Source organism: Canis lupus, chromosome 12 (genome assembly GCF_003254725.2).
Source record: "Canis lupus dingo isolate Sandy chromosome 12, ASM325472v2, whole genome shotgun sequence".
In the NCBI taxonomy this organism is placed as follows: Eukaryota; Metazoa; Chordata; class Mammalia; order Carnivora; family Canidae; genus Canis; species Canis lupus.
Window position 1 is genome coordinate 35,833,826 of NC_064254.1, and position 19,583 is coordinate 35,853,408.

At 36.3% G+C, this 19,583-nt stretch overlaps 1 protein-coding gene across 6 annotated transcripts in view; it reads right to left on the reverse strand.

Moving 5' to 3' along the window:
• SLC17A5 (solute carrier family 17 member 5) overlaps nucleotides 1–19,583 on the reverse strand; it is a 43,761-nt gene that overhangs the window by 11,611 nt on the left and 12,567 nt on the right. For 3 of the 6 annotated variants that reach the window (XM_025444598.3, XM_049092250.1, XM_035698034.1), the window contains 7 exons: nucleotides 18,454–18,541; nucleotides 16,470–16,556; nucleotides 15,315–15,433; nucleotides 14,025–14,183; nucleotides 10,572–10,704; nucleotides 8,647–8,794; nucleotides 1,695–1,785 (listed from right to left, as the gene is read on the reverse strand). In XM_025444598.3, the coding sequence (XP_025300383.1) occupies nucleotides 1,695–1,785; nucleotides 8,647–8,794; nucleotides 10,572–10,704; nucleotides 14,025–14,183; nucleotides 15,315–15,433; nucleotides 16,470–16,556; nucleotides 18,454–18,541 (825 nt within the window). The remainder of the gene's footprint in view (nucleotides 1–1,694; nucleotides 1,786–8,646; nucleotides 8,795–10,571; nucleotides 10,705–14,024; nucleotides 14,184–15,314; nucleotides 15,434–16,469; nucleotides 16,557–18,453; nucleotides 18,542–19,583) is intronic. The other 3 variants (XM_049092251.1, XM_025444600.3, XM_025444601.3) reach the window with 2 other exon arrangements.

Consider the following 19,583-nt stretch of genomic DNA (forward strand, 5'->3'; position numbering starts at 1 on the left):
ATTCAAGACTCTGAGGAATCCAGATATCCCTTGCAGAAATAATACAATTATCCATAATGAGTGAAATTAATACATGGTAGTACGTTGACTTAGGTTACTATGTGGCCACAACACTTCACAAAGATAGGGTTAAACATTTCTGATGTGACCATGTTGAGACAGAATTTTAGGGAAAACAAAAAACAACACACAACTTTCCCAACATCCCTTTCTATTAAGTGAGAGAAAACAGTAACAAGAAGACATGGGGTTGTTCAAGTAAGGAATTAGAAAAAATGGGAGCAGGGGCGCCTCGGTGGCTGAGTCAGTTAAGCATCCGACTCTTGACTTCAGCTTAGGTCACGATCCCCTGAGATCGAGGCCCTGGTCAGGCTCCCTGCTCAGTGTGGAGTTTGCTTGTTTCCCTCTCCCCCTCCCCCTGTGTGCACAATCTCTCTTTTAAATAAATAAATCTCAAAAATAAAAAATGATGGGAACAGAGAGGAAATAGAACATTCACTGTGGTGAACACATATGCCTGAAATCAGTATATTTGGTAATAAGAAAGTTTGTAAGCGTATCCTGAAATCCTAAGGATTAGATGGTGTTAATTTGATCACAGAGACAAAAAGAAAATTAAGTCTCTTTTAGAGGTTTAAGTCAGCTTCTTGAAAAATATATTTCACCAAGCTTTAGATTTTTTTAAACAGTAGAAATTGGAGTTGGAGGTTATTTATTTTTATTTCCTACACATTGTGGGCAACTTTGACAGTACTGAGTCTCTGCTTACTGATGTGGCACCATGCCACCTTCCAGCTTGAGGCAGAACCAACCCTAGGCACATGGTATTTTGGAGGTTCAGTGCCCTTCCCACACCCTGCTCACTCCTCCAGGGATCCTTCCCCACAAATTGTGTGTTCCCTCCCCTGTGCCCACAGCACTCTGCAGACATTATTTTCTGCAGCATTCATCATACTGGACTTTATTTGATCACATGCAATCTCTAAATGATGAGTTTCTTGAGTGTAGAAGCTTGTTATTTTGCCTTTGGATCCTCAGTATCTGGCATATTAATAATCACTCATGATATGCCCTAGAATGTTTGACTATTTCAGGGCTCACTAACTCATAAAGCAGCCCATTCCATATAGTAGACAGCTTGAAACAGAAAAATTTCCCATTATGTTCTCATTATTTCTCTTCATGGAACTGCCAAGATAAGTCACCATCTTTCATGTAGTTGCCCTTCAATATGTGAAGACATCTACCATGTCTTTACAAGTCTTCTGCTCCTCTCAGTGTTGATCATTTCCCCTGTTCTGTATTCTTTGCCATATGATTTCCTGATACCTCACCTTTGTGGATCTAATTCTTGAATAGCTTTACATCGCCAGTTTGTCTTTGTTGAAATCAAATACATAAATTATTTCTCTTGTATAATAGCACCACTTTTAAGTACTTGTGTGGTGTCAGCTATGACATGGAACTTCACTGAACTGAGTTCTATTGTTCTGTCTAAAAACCAAAGAGTGTTCTTTGAAAATATACCTTCCTGTCCATTATGGCATTTAGTTTTTTGTTGATATAAAGAATTGCATAAGTATAAACATTCAGAATTTTACTCTTAATTAAAATATATTAAATTTTGACATAGATGTGCAAGTTCAAGTGAACTGCATAGACCTTTGCAATTCATAAGCAAATTATCTACTTACATCAGGGGTCAGACTTTTAGCAATGACAGGCCCAACCATTCCTGGAATAGTGGCAAATGTATTTGTGATGCCCAGGAGGATACCAGCATACCTGCAGAAACATTTTCATAGACGTTTATGATTGTGTTACACATTTAAGTAGCTTCTTTCAACAGACAGCTATACTACTTCTAGAATACTCTGTATGACATTTCATGTCTAAATGAAATGTCTTACTAAGATAGATTATATTTAGCTAGTGAAAAATTTCCATTTCATTAATTAGCATTCTATCATTATATAGGGGAACATAGCCTCTGAAATGAAAATCCTTTTTACAGTGATTTACAAAGTGTTGAGATTGATTTTCATATATGACTGTATTAGATAGGAAGTTTGGTGTATCTTACAGTTTTTCAGAAAAAAAAAAAAAAAAGAATTTATTTCCTGATTAGAAAATCTTTTTCATTGTTGAAAACTAAAAAACAAACAAAAAAACTAAGAAGAAAATAAAATTACCAAAAATTAAAAAAAAAAAGAAAATAAAATTACCCATAGTCCTCCCATATAGAAATAATCAAGATTAACACTTTGGTAAATGTCCTATTTTTGTTTATATGTATATATTTCTAATATTATTATGCAAATGAGATAATACTGAACATAACCATTTCACAACTTATATGTTCTACTTATGTATGTGCTTATAGCTAACTCCTCACACACTTCTCAAAAGTAGATGAGTTTGGTATACATTGTGTGTGCGTGTGTATGTGTGTGTGTGTGTAACCAAAAAATGCACAAAGGGTGCATTAGATTTAGCTCTGATATTTTTAGCAAGAAAATTTTAAGGTAGTGATGCAGTTAAAAATTGGTTAAGTAAATGGCACATATAATTTATTTTTCATAAAAATCATCTAGGTATATATAAAGTCCAATTGGAACTTTTTTTGAGAGAGAGTGAGCGAGTGTAAGCAGTGAGGGGGTGGTGGGTGGGTAGGGTGGAGGGTGGAGTAGCAAGAGAGAGAGCTGGTCTTAAGCAGACTCCACACCTAGCATAGAGCCTACCTTGGGGTTTGATCTCATGACCCTTATGACCTGAGCCAGAATCAAGAGTTGGAGGCTTAACTGACTGAGCCACCCAGCTGTCCCAAAAACTTTTAATTTTCACAAAATTATCAGTATTATCATAAAATAAAATAAAATAAAATTTAAAAAGCTTGATATTTATTAGTCCATACAGTCATATTGTGGGATATTACTATTTCTATTAGTATTTAGGATCCTCATTATCATGGTTGCAGATGACTAATCTGAAGTTTCTCTCCCTATTTTGGATATGGACAAGTGCCTAATGTGGACTGAACTATGTCCTCCCAAAATTCATATGTTGAAGCCCTAACCCTCGCTGTGACTGCTTTTGGAAATACAGCTTTAAGGAGGTAATTAAGGTTAAATAAGTGTAGGGTCTTAACCCAATAGGACTGGTGGCTTTATAAGGAGAGGGAAAGAGAGAAATGGCTCTATTTCTATATTTACCAAAGAAAGGCTATGTGAGGACACAGGGAGAAGGAGGCTGTCTGTAAATAAGGAAAATAACTATCACCAGTACCTGACCATGCTGATACCCTGATCTCAGACTTTCAGCTTCCAGAACTGTGAGAAAATAAACTATTTTCTTAAGCTACCCAGTCTATGGTATTTTGAGTGCAGCCTGAGTTTACTAATACAGTGCCTAAATAAAACATCCTGCTGAACCTAATTCAATGATCTATAAACATCACAAATTTTTATGTTCAAAACTCATTCATATTGGATATAATAACAAAAGAATATGGCACAGGTCTTTTTGCCTTATACCCTTTAGGGAGTTTATCTTAAATTAGCCAAGCTTGGCAGAACCTTTTTTTTTTTTTTTTTTAAACCATTAACACCTTGGCAGTAGGAGGAATCAATGCAATGTTGCCAGGCCTTTTAAGTGACAGATATTAAGTGCAGATGAATGCTGTGAAATCCTAAATGTCAGCACTGAGAAATTCATTCAAGTATTTATATTACACTGGCCAGGAAGGGCCATGAGAGATGGATGACTGCTTGGAAAAAAACATGTTGTACAGTCAGTCTGCATGTTGTGCCAGTGGAGTAGTAGAATGCTGTGGGATTAATAGTTAAAAATCTCTCCAATTCCCCTGTATTAGGGCAACACAATTATCCACAGAAACTCTCTAGTTTAATCTAGAGAAGAAAAGGCTTAGAAAATACCATGAACACATCTATAATGTTAACAGGAATCCTGATTGTTTACTGAAAAACCTTATGTCAGCATGGCTCTAAGTATTTCATATATATCCCATTTTAATAGTAAAATCTGGGATCCCTGGGTGGCGCAGTGGTTTAGCGCCTGCCTTTGGCCCAGGGCACGATCCTGGAGACCTGGGATCGAATCCCACGTCGGGCTCCCGGTGCATGGAGCCTGCTTCTCCCTCTGCCTATGTCTCTGCCTCTCTCTCTCTCTCTCTCTCTCTGTGTGACTATCATAAATAAATAAAAATTAAAAAAAAAAAAATAGTAAAATCTACTCCATGAGGTAGGGATTGGTATCTCCATACTATAAAATGAAGAAAGACTGTAAAATGTTACCCAATTTGTCTGATAATTCCAAATCAGTATTTAATATTACAAGGTTATCATCTATAATACTTCCTTGTTAATAATATAGCTATCATTGAACTCAATCTGTAGGAAATACCAGTTTTCTTGAGCTTATTTTTTCCCCATAAGCTCCAGTGCTGAATGCTTAAAAGTCTGTGGTCCTCAAATGTTCTTGTTCTGACTATCAGGGCGTTACCCAGTGTACGGGCACTCAGTTGTTACCAAACAAAAAGCAACTGAACAACCACATGGTCATAAGATATGTAATCTCCCAGGTAAACAAAACACCGAGAACTAGAAACAACTAGTATCCTTTGAACCAAGAAATTTTAGCTGGATAATAAAAGCTGAAAGCTCATCTGAAAGGGTAAATCAAAATATAAGGGAGGGAAATAATTTTCACTTTGATGAGCTTACCTTACATTTGCACAGCTATATACTTTTTAAAAAAGATTATTTATTTATTTATTTATTTATTTATGATAGACAGAGAGAGAGAGGCAGAGACACAGGAGGTGGGAGAAGCAGGCTCCATGTCGGGAACCTGACGTGGGACTCGATCCTGGGACTCCAGGATAGCATCCTGGGCCAAAGGCAGGCGCCAAACCGCTGAGCCACCCAGGGATCCTCCACAGCTATATACTTTTAAAAGTTACTGTGAAAAGTTGTTCACATACATGCATATGGTAATTGCAATCACAAATCTGGTGCATACGTGTACTTACCATTCTCCCAACTTCTAAAATTATTTTTTGGTATCATTTATGTTATTAAACTGTTTAGTTTCATGCCATATCTAGATAAATGTCTTTTTTAAAATTTTTATTTATTTATGATAGTCACACACAGAGAGAGAGAGAGGCAGAGACATAGGCAGAGGGAGAAGCAGGCTCCATGCACCAGGAGCCCAACGTGGGATTTGATCCCGGGTCTCCAGGATCGCACCCTGGGCCAAAGGCAGGCGCCAAACCGCTGCGCCACCCAGGGATCCCCCAATAAATGTCTTTTTTGACTCATGACTTACAAAATACTATGGCTAGAACAGAGCCTTTAGGATGTGAAGCTCAACCACTCAGCTGATGCTTGAAGCTCAGTTCCAGGATCCTACCTGTACATCATCCAAGTATATGCTTCAGGACATGACCTTATAACCCCTCCAAGCCACCAGAAGCTTGTACAGATGCTAATCAGGGGCCATGTTACTTTCATGTGTCTTCAACATTTGGTACAGTGCCTGGCAGTGTTTGTTAAATGACTAGATCCATTAATCAACATGCTAGGACACTGAAATTTAGTAATTATACATCCATCTAATTATACATCCAATTCGTCTTTTTCATCTTATCTAAAAGGATTATCATAGGAGATCTAGTTGAAATCCTGATATGCCAAATATACAGTGTTCCCTCTATGAACAAGGCTAAAAATGTTGAGAAATTAGACCACTTTGCTATTTTGGCTGCTAGTGATCCAATGGTTGCTCCTTAGTAATCAGTATTTTCTTTTTTTTTTTTTTTTTTTTTAATTTTTATTTATTTATGATAGGCACACAGTGAGAGAGAGAGAGAGGCAGAGACACAGGCAGAGGGAGAAGCAGGCTCCATGCACTGGGAGCCCGACGTGGGATTCGATCCCGGATCTCCAGGATCGCGCCCTGGGCCAAAGGCAGGCACTAAACCGCTGCGCCACCCAGGGATCCCGTAATCAGTATTTTCTTTTCTAAGAGCTCATCAATCATCCCTTTAATATTTTACTTGGATTCATTAATAACCCTGGTCATGGCACCTGGCTCAAAGTTGCCAGAAAAAAATACTTTATTGCATTATGTGCAAAGGCATTACATTATCAGCTAAGTATATATGCAAGTGTATGTGTGTTCTTTTTTTTTTTTTTTTTGTATGAGTGTTCTATTTAATCCTCACAACAATCTTATGAGGCAGGTACCATGTATATTTGTTTTTTTCCCTTCCCAGAAGCTTTTGCTAGATTCCAGGGCTTCTGAAGGACTGAAGGCATCTGATGAATCCTGAACTACATTTCAGCTCCATTAAACCTTCTTTCTGGCTAGCTGGCTAGCGAGCCAATTTTATGTTCCTTACAATTTTTACTTCTTGTATCTACTTAGGTTTTTAAAATTCTTTTTAAATTCTAAGAAGGATTTAATTAATTAATTAATTAATTAATTAATTTCCTTCCTTCCTTCCTTCCTTCCTTCCTTCCTTCCTTCCTTCCTTCCTTCCTTCCTTCAGAGAGAGAAAGCACAGGAGTGAGCAAACATGAGTAGGGAGACGGGGAGAAGAAGAAGACTCCTCGCTTCTAAGCTCACTTGTGTGGCTGCTGACAGTGGTCTCAGCTCCCTCCATGTGGGCCTTGCCACCAGGCTGCTAGGTGTCCTCCCTACATGGCAGTTGAGTCATCTGAGACAGACAGCAAGGAAGCTGCTGTGATGCCTTTTATGACCTAGTCAGATATCATTACTTTTGCCATATTCATTAGAAACAAATCAATTAAATCCAGCCCACACTCAAGGGAAGGGGGAAATAGGCTCCATCTTCCAAAGGGAGAAGAGTTGAAGAATTTGTGGATATATTATGAACCACTACAGTTCTCAAGTTCTCATCTCACTCACTTCAAAACTTTTCTTTAACTGAGCCCACTTCACTACCTTCCATTTCTTCTCATTTGAAAACCAATCCCTCCATATGGGCTCTGAATCTCATTCCTTTGTGACCTCTACCAATCAGTAATTGTCACTTTTTTCTTTCAGCTTTTTTTTTTTTTTAAGATTTTATTTATTTATTCATAAGAGATACAGAGAGAGAGAGAGGCAGAGACACAGGCAGAGGGAGAAGCAGGCTTCGTGCAGGGAACCTGATGTGGGACTCGATCCCGGGACTCCAGGATCATGCCCTGGGCTGAAGGCAGGCACCAAACTGCTGAGCCACCCAGGAATCCCCTTTTCTTTCAGCTTATACCCTTCCCTTGTTTATTGGACTTTTCTCAGTATATTAACAACCTGGGTCTCTTTTGCCTTAAAAAAAAAGCCCCAAATCATCTTCCATCACTATGTGTCCATCTTTACCTTTTTCTTCTTCTCTCTTCATAGTCTATAGTTTTGAAATCGATGTTTATTGGCAGTGGTTCTCAAATTTTAATATCTGTGAAAACAACTTGAAGGAGCAACAAAATACAGATTCCTTCCCCAGCCGTGTGACCAGTTGTTCTGCTTTATTTTTAACAAGTGCTCCTGATGATTTTGATGTGGACGGGCTAAGGATCACACTTTTGAAATCCCTGCTTTATGTCACCAATCTTCACTTCCTTATCTTTCCATTCATTCTTTAAGTCACTGCAGCCTATCATCCTTCTTGTTCTACGGAAGCATTTTTACCAAGATGTTTAATGAACTTTTCCATCTGGAGAGGAACATTTTCATTCTTGCTTTACATGACTTCTCTGTGGCATCTGACATTGTTATTCAATCTCTCCCTTTGGGGATCCCAATCTCTACTTATTTTCCTTTTTGTGCTGCTTCTTTTCAATTATACTTGCATCACATTCTTCTCTTGATGAATTCCCATTTCATCATTGTTTTCTGAGTAATTTTATCCAATTCCATGGCCAATTCCACTACTCATATGTTGATGATTCCTAAATTTTTATCTCTTTTCCAGAACCTATTTTTGAATTGGAGATTGGATAATCTTCACTTCCTTGATATCAGATTCTTGAGTTTTCCTTCTATTTCTTTTGTTGCACCTTTTTAGTTTCCTGTTTTGGTTATTCCCCTCGTTCTGGGTGCTAAGTGTTTGCCAAGACCCAGTTCTGGGATTGCTTGTCACTCTCTCTCAAGGCAATCCTTATCTTTAAAAACTTCAAAATGCGGATTTTTTAAAAAAGATTTTATTTATTTGAGAGAGAGAGAGAGAGAGAGAGAGAGAATGAGTGGGGGTTAGGGGCAGAGGGAGAGGCAGACTCCCCACGGAGCAGGGACCTGGACACAGGGTTTGATTCCAGGACCCTGAGATCATGACCTGAGCCAAAAGCAGATGCTTAAATAACTGAGCCATCCAGGTGTCCCCAAAATGTGTATTATTATTATTCCCTAATTTTCATTTACAATCAGAATGCTCTTCTGAGTTCCAGATCCATAAATCAAACTGCCTATAACTACTATTTTCTAGATGTATTCACAAATATCTAAAATTTAACGTGTCTTAAAAATGGTTAAAATGGCATATTTCATGTTACATATATTTTGTCACAATTTAAAGCAATGCATTTAAAGTCAATCATAGCCAATCTTTATATTAGTACTCACGAAGGAGCAATATCCAGATGGTTGATGCTAAATCCAGAAGAGCAAAAGCCTCCCAGTGTTGTGGATATGGTTAAGAACACAACGGCCAATGAATAGTCACAACCTATAAATCCAGCGGCTACCAGGAATACCGCAGGTCCAATCATTCCTGGAGTTAAAAAGTTATGAACAGAAAAAGAAGCCCCAGTGTTACTGTTTGGTTGGGCTACCTTAATAAAGTATAAATCTGAGATTTGATATTACTGCCACCTACTGTAGAAACACTGTACTGCATAGAAGACTCATTTTCATGACAAAACAAAAACTGCTGGAAAACACATAATGCAACTAATCTAAAAGTAGAAGGAAAATATCATTATGCAATATTATTAAATATTCTTGTGACCAAGACTCAGCCAAAGTTCTACAAAGAGCAAGAAGAGAATGACTGAAAAATACAGTTCCAGAGAGAATCAGTAGTTGATACAGAATGAGATTTAAAATTCATATAACCAGGATGCCTGGACGGCTCAGTGTTTGAGCTCTGCTTTTGGCTCAGAGCGTGATCCTGGGGTTCAGGGATTGAGTCCCACATCGCGCTCCCTGCATGGAGCCTACTTTTCCCTCTATGTCTCTCTGCTTCTGTGTGTGTCTCTCATGAATAAATAAAATCTTTAAAAAAATAAAGTAAAATTCATATAACCAAAGAAGATTAAATAAACTCTATTGAATAAAATTAGAAAACAATTCATCTCAGTTTTAGCAACTGATAACAATATACATATTTTATTACAGGCAGTGAAGCACAAAATGCAAGTAACAGTAAAGGACTTCATGAGTGGGTTGCCATTTTTTCTCTGTTCTACAGAAGTGCTATCCAATAACTCTCTGTGATGATGGAAATGTTGTATATACCGCAGCTGAAGAACTTATTTTTAAGTTTCAATTAAGTGCAAAAAGCCATACATGGATAGTGGCTACCATATTGGACGGAGCAGGTGAACAGGAAGCCAAAAAAGAGAAGATTGGATCGAATCTAAAGGGGTCTGTTTCATTTGCAGGTGTGGAAAATTTCTTGAGAGTTGAGGTAAGCAAGCAATAGAATAGGACAGCATCGGCCAGCAGCAGCTGCACAGCAGGTGTTTGTAGGATCATCCTGAATAGGGCCCTGTTACAATATAATTTCCTAAGTATAGCCATCAGTGACTTCTAGGGTCTATACTTACTTAAGATCTTTAAAGAAAAATGAAATAATTGTCCTAGATAGTTTTAAAATTTACCTTTATGAGAGCAGTCTGAAACATGATTATTTATGGTTCCTTTGAGTTCTTTGATTTATAGCTCCTCATTTAATGTAATGATGTCAGTAACTGTTTTTGAAGTTGAAAATGTACCCACTTAGAAAAGGGATGCAGGCTTAAATATATTATTATTATTATTAATTAAAGATTTTATTTATTTGGCTGAGAGAGAGAGAGCACAAGCAGGGCAAGCAGAGAGGGAGAGGGAGAAACAGCAGATGCAGGGGTCTATCCTAGGACCCTAGGATCATGACCTGAGCCAAAGGCAAATGTTTAACCGACTGAGCCCCCCAGGCACCCCTTAAATATATTATTTTCACTGCAAACTTAGAGTGGAAAACAGTGATTTATAAAATTCTGGAAATGATATTTAGCAAAGCAAGCCATATTTTTATAGTTATAAGACTATGATGGTGATAATAGGACATTATTAATATTAACCCTCAAATGCATGGTTCATAAAGAACAAATCATCTTGTACAGAAATGTACTACATGCATTAAAATATAGTGTTTTAATATGTGAACAAAATAAATGACTAATATCATTTTTGTTTTGCCTAGCACTATATACACAGTAAATATATATATATTTTTTTACAGTAAATACTTTAAACCAAAACAAACCCCGGTTCACTTCACTTACCTATTAGGCTAAAAACTCTTCGGACACATATTGTTGAAAAATTCCATTTTGCCCTTAAATTGTCAGCAGCTTGACCAGACAAGATCATACATAACCAACAGCCAAAGTAAGGCAGTGCAGATAGAAGCCCATTCTGGGAGGAATAAGAAGATAGAGAATTAATTATGGGGGAGAGAAAGAACCAAAACAACATCTACTTCCACCCATCCACCACCACTCAAAAAGGAAATTCATAGCAATATACTGTTGATATTTACACAGTCCAGTCTACTCAAGGTAATATTACATGTTATTTTGGGACTTGGGGTGCAGGTTCAGTAAAAGAAGACAACTCTATTAGCTATAGATTCTCCCTATGGAACAGTTTTTGGTCAATTTTTACTTCTTTATTTATATTTACATTTACACAACACATATTGTATATTACATATGTTATATACTTATATCTTAAGTTATATACAAAATTATAATATGTAAAATTACTATAAATATTTCTATTCATACACAAATCATTATGTTTTAAACTTCATATTATTTATATTTTAAATGATATAATTTATGTTTCATATAAATGTAGATATTTATATAAATAGAAAGATAGAAAATATTAAAATATATTTATAAATTATTATGTAAAATAGTGATATATATAAAATTTTATACAAATATTTTTATTATAAAATAATATATAGATACAGAAAACCACCTAAGTCAAATGTATAGTTTAATGGATTATTCTAAAGCACACCATCTAGGTCAGTTGTCCAGTGCACTACCACATTGCTCTGAGCAGAGGACAAAGGTAAATGAGGTGATAGACCTCTATTTTTCCCTCTTTTTTTTCCTTTAAGTTGCCACCTAAAAAAATAAAAGCAGAATTTATCATGGAAATGTGCTATTTGCTTTGTACAAAATGATTTGACATTTGGTTTTTTAGGAAATCACAAATTCTGTAAAATGAAGAAAACATAGCAGGGAAAGAAAAGAAATTTCTTTCCTCTATTCATTTTTCCCCAGCATAAACCTGGGGTGCCAAAATTAAATGGCCTAAGTCTGATAAGAACAAATGTTTTTATAGTTTGAGAAAAATGGGGACACCTTTTAGTATTTACAATTAATGTAGTGTTTTACAAAAAAGGTAGAAAGATATTTTATCAGTGATATTTAATCTGGTAATAATTCCAATTAAGCATCACGAATGGTACAAACCAAAAAAATCTATTGCTATTTTAAATTTATGCTTAAGAAAAGGTTTGGTTTTTTTCATCATAGTTTGTGGTCCTCTATATTCAGATGCTGTATGCTTCCAGTTCTACTTCTGTAGCTAAGATTTTTGTTTCTTTCTTGTAGTAAACTGAGTAATTTCTTCTTTAAATTTTATTCTATTTAGATTTCTACAGAGCAGGATCATTTCTATCATTATTTGTGGCAGAACCCTACACACAAATAAACCCAAGCAAATAGAGAAATGAATTTTCTGATCTTCGTCTTGTTCTCTGCTGCGATAAGACTGGTAATTCATCAGTTATTGAATTTCTTCACTTAAAGTTCAAATGTTAAAAACTCTCCTAACAATCTAAAACTACCTTCTGCAAACTACTATAAATCTTCAAAATTCACATAACCGTGGGCATCTTCCACAGTTGTTAAGTTTTCTGTTCAAGGATATGATTTCTTGTACTCATTTATTTTAAAAATTGATCCTAAAATATTAATATCCAAAATGGATTTTGCCCCAACTCTCACTGAGCTATAAGAAACAGGGACACTGGAATTGGGAAAAATTAGGAAAAAAGAAAAGTGAGGATAATTAATGAAGTTAAACCTCTATGAAAAAAGCAAAGTTATAACAAAGGATCAAGAGCTTTAAAATTTTAAGTTAATGGGGGACACCTGGGTGGTAGAGCAGAGCAGTTGAATGTCTGCCTTTGGCTCAAGGCATGATTCCGGAGTCCCGGGATCGAGTCCTGGGATTGAGTCCCGCATCCGGCTTCCTGCACGGAGCCTGCTTCTCCCTCTGCCTATGTCTCTGTGTCTCTCATGAATAAATAAATAAAATCTTTAAAAAAATGTAAAAAATTTTAAATTAATGAGATCATATGCCAAGCAAGCTTTATTTGGGACAAAAGTCAAAAAGGAATTCATTTTCAAAAGAGGCTTCTATACAACTAGAGAATTACTTTTACATTTCATTCACATTTCTTGGAATTTTCAAAGAAAACATTTTTTTTTAAATTTTTATTTATTTATGATAGTCACAGAGAGAGAGAGAGAGAGGCAGAGACATAGGCAGAGGGAGAAGCAGGCTCCATGCACCGGGAGCCCAACGTGGGATTCGATCCCGCCAGGATCGTGCCCTGGGCCAAAGGCAGGCGCCAAACCGCTGCACCACCCAGGGATCCCCAGAAAACATCTTTTTGTATAAAAATGCAAGATAAATGATTCTGGTTCTGATTTGCAAAATTTTCTCCCATTTAGTGGATTTTCATTCTTGTGTGTGTGTGTGTGTGTGTGTATTTTCATTCTTGATAGCATCCTTTGAGGCACATAAGTTTTTAATTTTGATAAGATCTAATTTATGTATTTTTTCTTTAGTCACTTATGCTTTTGGTGTTATATATAAGAAACTGTTGCCAAGGTCACAGTGATGTCTACCTTCTAAGTGTTTTATAGTTTTAGCTTTACATTTAGGTCTTTGATCTTTTATTTTGAAGGCAAAAACCCCACTAATTTTCCTTACAAACTGCCTCTTTCACCTCAGACTTTTCCTCAATCTCTTTAAAGACAAAAACCATCAGCGCAGATATTGTGATAGAAACTGACTCAATTCTGTGGGTTCAAAAGAATTGGCAGTTTCAGGAAGGCCTTTCTCATGCAGCTCTGCAATGGTAGCTCTGCCAGTGTCTAAATAATGCTGCAGAGCATGTCCTCTGCACAGCCCCCTCTCATCTGCCAGCATTGTCCTGCAACCAGCCCTTTGAGAAGTGAATATCATCATCTGCCATCCTGGCATGTTACTGGGGACTACTAAGACCTTTATGGTTAAGGGGGATGCCAGCCAAAAGATACCTTGAATCAAGTATACACTGAAAAAAAAAAGGAGGAAAAACTGTGAGGCAAAAAGAGCAGTCTCTAGAATTCGGTAAATGAATGGAAAATGGAAGATCCAAAATAAATTAATTTTAACAGATAAAAACAAATTTTGTGTGTAGTTTAGAAACGTACTCTTCATATAAAAAGGAGATGAGGGGATCCCTGGGTGGCTCAGCGGTTTAGCGCCTGCCTTCGGCCCAGGGCGTGATCCTGGAGTCTTGGGATCGAGTCCCACATCGGGCTCCCTGCATGGAGCCTGCTTCTCCCTCTGCCTGTGTCTCTGCCTCTCTCTGTGTCTCTCATGAATAAATAAATAAAATCTTTAAAAAAAATAAAAAGGAGATGATCATTTTTTCTTACCTCTTGAACATTGAACCTTAGGATCTCCTTCATGTAAGTAGGCAATAACGTCAATAAAGTGTAAAAAGTCCAGTTGTAAGAAAAATGTGCTACTACAATAGCCCAAAGCGGCAGTGATTTTAGCATGGGTATCCATGGCACTGACTTCTGTGATGAAAGCTGAAAAAGATAACAGGCACAATTAGTATATGCTGTGTTTATACCTAAACCTGCTCAGCAGAAACTCCATCCAGAGGGGAGCCTGGGTGGATCAGTGGGTTAAGTGTCTTGCTTTTGGCTCAGGTCATGATCCTGGAGTACCAGGATGAAGCCCTGTATTGGGCTCCCCACTGGGGGGGGGGGGGTGCAGTTTGCTGCCCTTCTGTCCCTCCCCATCTTGTGCTCTCTCTCTTTCACCCTTTCTCAAATAAATACATGAAATCTTTAAGTAAAATAAAATGCGGGATGCCTGGGTGGCTCAGAGGTTGGATGCCTGTCTTTGGCTCAGGTCATGATCCTGGGGTCCTGTAATAGAGTCCTCCAATGGGCTCCCCACAGGGAGCCTACTTCTCCTTCTGCCTATATGTCTCTGTCTCTCTCTGTGTGTCTCTGATGAATAAGTAGATAAAATCTTTAAAAAAAAGAACATTTAAATAAAAGAAAATCTAGAACACATTATCAGCCTTGATTAGTAAATTCCAGAGATTTTTTTTTGTAAAGACTTATTTATTTACTTAAGAGAGAGAGAGAGAGAAAGAACACAAGCAACGGAAGAAGGAGAGAAAGAGAAGAGAAGAAGAGAAGAAGACTCCCTGCTGAGCACAGAGCCCAGTGCAGGACTGGATCTCATGACCCTGAGATCATGATCTGGGCTGAAATCAAAGCTGGATACTTAACCAACTGAGTCACCCAGTGCCCCCATAAATTCCAGAGTTTTAAACCAACTCTTTCAAAATCTTAAACAGCAATAGAAGAGTCCATGATTTGGGTTAAAAGAAAAAATAGAAATGTAATCTTACAGCTATAATGCCAACCCTAAACATTACTTATGAATGTCAGAATTCACCTGCACTATTAAATTCTCCATATATAAAATAAAATAGAGAATAGTTTTATAATCAAATTCAGAGGTTGACATAAGGGTTGAATTTCTCAGATTAAACAAATCAATACTTCATTTATTTCATTTGCTTGCTCTCTGCTTTGCCCAGAGCATACAAAATAGAGATATCTGTTTAAAAAACTGGTATTTCAATTCTGTAGGAAAAAAAAAATTCTGAAATTGCTTTAAAAATGTGCCAAAGTCCATACCTGATTTTTTAATGATGAAAGAATATATTCTTTTTCCTGGCGGGAGATTGTCTTGTGAGTCTCTGGAGTTTCACTAACTAAAAAGATCCATAAAATAAACCAAATGATGCCAACTATACCTTAAAATAGAAAAATAAATTAAATAAAATTAGAATGCACCAACAACAATTTTTACATGTCTTGAAAAAATTATGTAATTATAAACTCAGTGTAAAATTGGTTTCAGCTTAGTGTTGATTTCAAGTTCCACTCATACTTTCCTAATAGGATACTTGCTATCTGTATTATTTCCTGTAAGTTTTGAATAGAACAACTTTAACTACATGACTCTTTCTATCAGAGTCTACCAGACAAATATTTTTTTTTTTACCAGACAAATATTTTAAAAAAATAAATCCCCACAATCTATTATTTCCACAGATATCTGTTTTTGGTTTATTTTTAAAAAATATTTTATTTATTTATTCATGAGAGACAAAGAAGGAGAGAGAGAAAGGCAGAGACAGAGGCAGAGGGAGAAGCAGGCTCCATGCAATGCAGGGAACCCGATGTGGGACTTGATCCTGGGACTCGATCCTGGAACTTGATCCTGGGACTCCAGAATCAATCACTCTCTGGACCGAAGGCAGGCACTAAACTGCTGAGCCACCCAGGGATTCCCATTATTTTTTGTTTAGATTACAGATGTATTTCTGGATGAAATGTCTATGTGGCAATCTAATTTATTAGAAACATGTATCATCCTGCTTATGAGATTGAGAAATGAAAGACCCTGGGACTGGATAAAAAGAGAAAAAGATTAAAGCTACCAAGTGAGGGCACCCTACTTTTCTTGAGAAAAAAATCTTTTCAAAATAAAAATTTTTATAATAACCAACCCTGTAATTTTTGATAGTGAGTATAGCATTAAAGTCTTGGAATCAACAGCAGTTTCTATTGAGAAGTATTCCAAAATTAACATCACATCATAACTCAACTAGATCATTTTACCCAAAAAAAGTTAAAAAACGGATTATCAGTAAGTATTTTGGAATTTTGTGGTTTAGGGGTTGGTAACTTCAGTTAGTTGGAATATATATATTTAACCAATTATTAGACTATTACATTTTGGATTTATTACATTATGATTTAAGTTAAATTTTTGAGTAAACTTACCAAAAAGGTAGAAGACGTAAGTCCAGTTCATATAGAAACAAATTATTCCAGAAAGGGGAAGAGAAATTACTGTTCCAAGCTGTGCTCCTAGAACAGCAACAAAGACTTTGTAAGCTTTGTAGACAGATAAACTAGGAGGGGACAGGTCTACTGCTTACAGAAGATGGGTAACAGATTCTCTCAAGGAATCATTTACTAGAAAACCCACAATATGTGAAACATACACATTAATTTGTAATTACATTAGTTACAACTATGTAGCTATTGATGAATTAGAACACATCATCAATATAGGACTTATTGTAACATGAGCTAGTAAATGCCATATTATTAGTAAATGTGTTAGAAATGTGCTTGGGGAAAGGTTCTAAGATAGTCTCTAAGGCTGATAAACATAACGTATTGCAGTACACTTGATGAAGAAAGAATGAACCTTTTAGTAAGCTAATTTGCCCAAAATATATTACAAGCAATTGTTTCAGATCAATAAATAATGAAATTCATTTTAATCACCAAATAGAAGACAATTTAGTAGGTATAGTGGCAGTTAAAATAATCAGATATTGTTTCTAGTGTCAGGTTTTAGAGGAGATAAAAATAAACAAAAATTATTACATGTTAGTTAGTGTTAAGTGTCACAGAGCAATGTGGAAGTTCAAATACAGGACAGATTATCTCTGACTTCCATAGGTTAGGAAAAGATATATGAAGCAGCAGTAGACTTTGAATGATGAGTAAGATTTTTGTACCATAGAAACAAGGTAAGAAAGAAGATATAGAGGCAGATGTAATAGGATGAGCAAAGGAATGGAAGTAGGGAAGCAGAGTGGGCTTGGGAACTTCTCTTAGGGTGAAGGAAAGGAACAGAAGACGAAGGCAGGAAAATAGGTTGGATAGTTATTGAATATCTACTCCACTGCAGGCACTATGTGCCAGGGACTAGCCTAGCTGAAATGAAGTGGCAAAGACTGTAAAGAATCTTGACCCTCCAGTTTGAGCTCAGACTTTACTCCATAGATAAATAGGAATCATAGGTAGTACTTGCTCATGAACTTATCATCAGATTTCTTATGTTAATCTCTACATGGCTTAAGAATCATCTTCTTAAAATATAAATTGGGTGATGTCTCTCTCTTTATTAAACATGTCTGATGTCTCATTGTATTGTGGAGGAAAAAAAAACATATAATAACTACATTTCTTCCTGTGGCCCATAAGGGCTGATATAATCGGGTTCTTGTCTATTTCTCATCTTATGCCATTAACCCCTTTATTCAATAAGTTCTAGCCACCCACAGTGGTTTTTCATTTCTTTGAACTCTTATGTTATTTCCTGCCTGAGAGCCCGTGTACATGCTGTTCTGGTTGGTTGGAATGCTCCTCCTTCTGTTCTTTGCATGACTGGTTCATTCTCATCCTGCAGATTTTAGCTTACAGATCACCACAGAGAGGTCTTTCTCAACCACTGTATTTAAAAGCAGTCAGGTCCAAAAGTTTTCATTTGGTGCGTGAGCTGGTAAAATTATAATTCACATATAAAAGCTCATGCTACCTCACCTGTAGTTTAAAATGATGGCAAATAAATGCAGAGAAAAAAGATGTATGAAGACAGGGGCTGAGAGTCATGATACACTTATTAGACAATCAGATTAGAAATCACAACTTAAGGACAAAAGTGTTCAACTTTCCAACTGTTGGACCTTAAAAAAAAAAAGCCATGGCATTCTCTATATAAACATCTGAATGAGCAACATGTCTTGAAATAAATGGTTGCAGATGGAGAAAATGACATTTGTCAAATAAGCCATATTGTTGTGTTGTTGAGCCAAAGAGAAAAATTAATAAAATTATACCTCTAAAACTTTATTTTTACCCAAAGGTGGCATCTGACATCATTTTGGTATGCAGGAGTTTTTTTTTTAACCCAAGGCTGATAAACACATAACAAATTCTAGCAATATTTTTATAAGAATAGTTACCTCACCTGCATATGAAATGCTAAGAAGCTTGCTCCTTTCAAGAGGGGGAGCCCATGAAGACCACATGGCATGCATAGCTGGAAATGTAACACCCTGAAGAGGGGAAAAAGATATTTTGGCTGAAATACAAGGTGGTTTGGTTAATGTTTTAAATCAGTTGAGTCTTTTGTTGTAAGAGAAATTTCTGGATACGAACTAAACTAGAATTGGGTTCTGTGAAGTGAAATTTTTTCACAATGTTGAGTGAAAGTACCTAATAGTGAAGTACTTCCAAAATCTGAACAAAGATTTATGGATTCTGTCAACTGGTTTGAGGATTATAAGACAAGGGTTACAATAAATCTAAAAGAATAAACTGCATGATGACATAAAGGAATCCCTCTCAAGATCAATTTTACTCATTGACTTTATTAATGGCCTGAATAAAACAGGAATATTACTACCAACATAAAACTTTTAAAAATGGTGAGCTAATACTTTGGGATACTAGAGTAAAAAGAAAATTCAAAGAACACTGACCTTAATTAATAAGAAAAATTGTCCTACAGAAAACCCTGATGAATTTAATTAGAGTGTTTATAGTCTTTTTTTTTTTTTTTCTTTCTTGGTGATAACTAGCCTAGTAAATGCCAGTTACTGATATGAAGAGGCAATGGAACAGAGGAGGGAGGAGGGTCACAGAGACTTGGGAGAGGAGGAGATGCTGGGGGAGAATGGGAGGGAATACATTTTGGTAGATTCTAAGCAGTGGATTCACAGCTGTCTTTGGCCACTCACTAACTGTAGCCTCACAAAGATTAGTTAACCTCCTTGAACTTCAGTTTATCTATATAAATCAAAGATAATAGTCCCTGTCTTGCATGACTGTTATAAAACTAAAGGGTAGCTAGTGCTATTATTAATGGAGACAAGAATAAATGCTTTAATTTTATAGTCCCTGTCTTGCATGACTGTTATAAAACTAAAGGGTAGCTAGTGCTATTATTAATGGAGACAAGAATAAATGCTTTAATTTTAAACTTTGTACTTTCTGCTGATTTTCTGAAAGAAAGAAAGAAAGAAAGAAAGAAAGAAAGAAAGAAAGAAAGAAAGAAAGAAAAAAAGAAAGAAAGAAAAAAAGAAAGAAAAAAAGAAA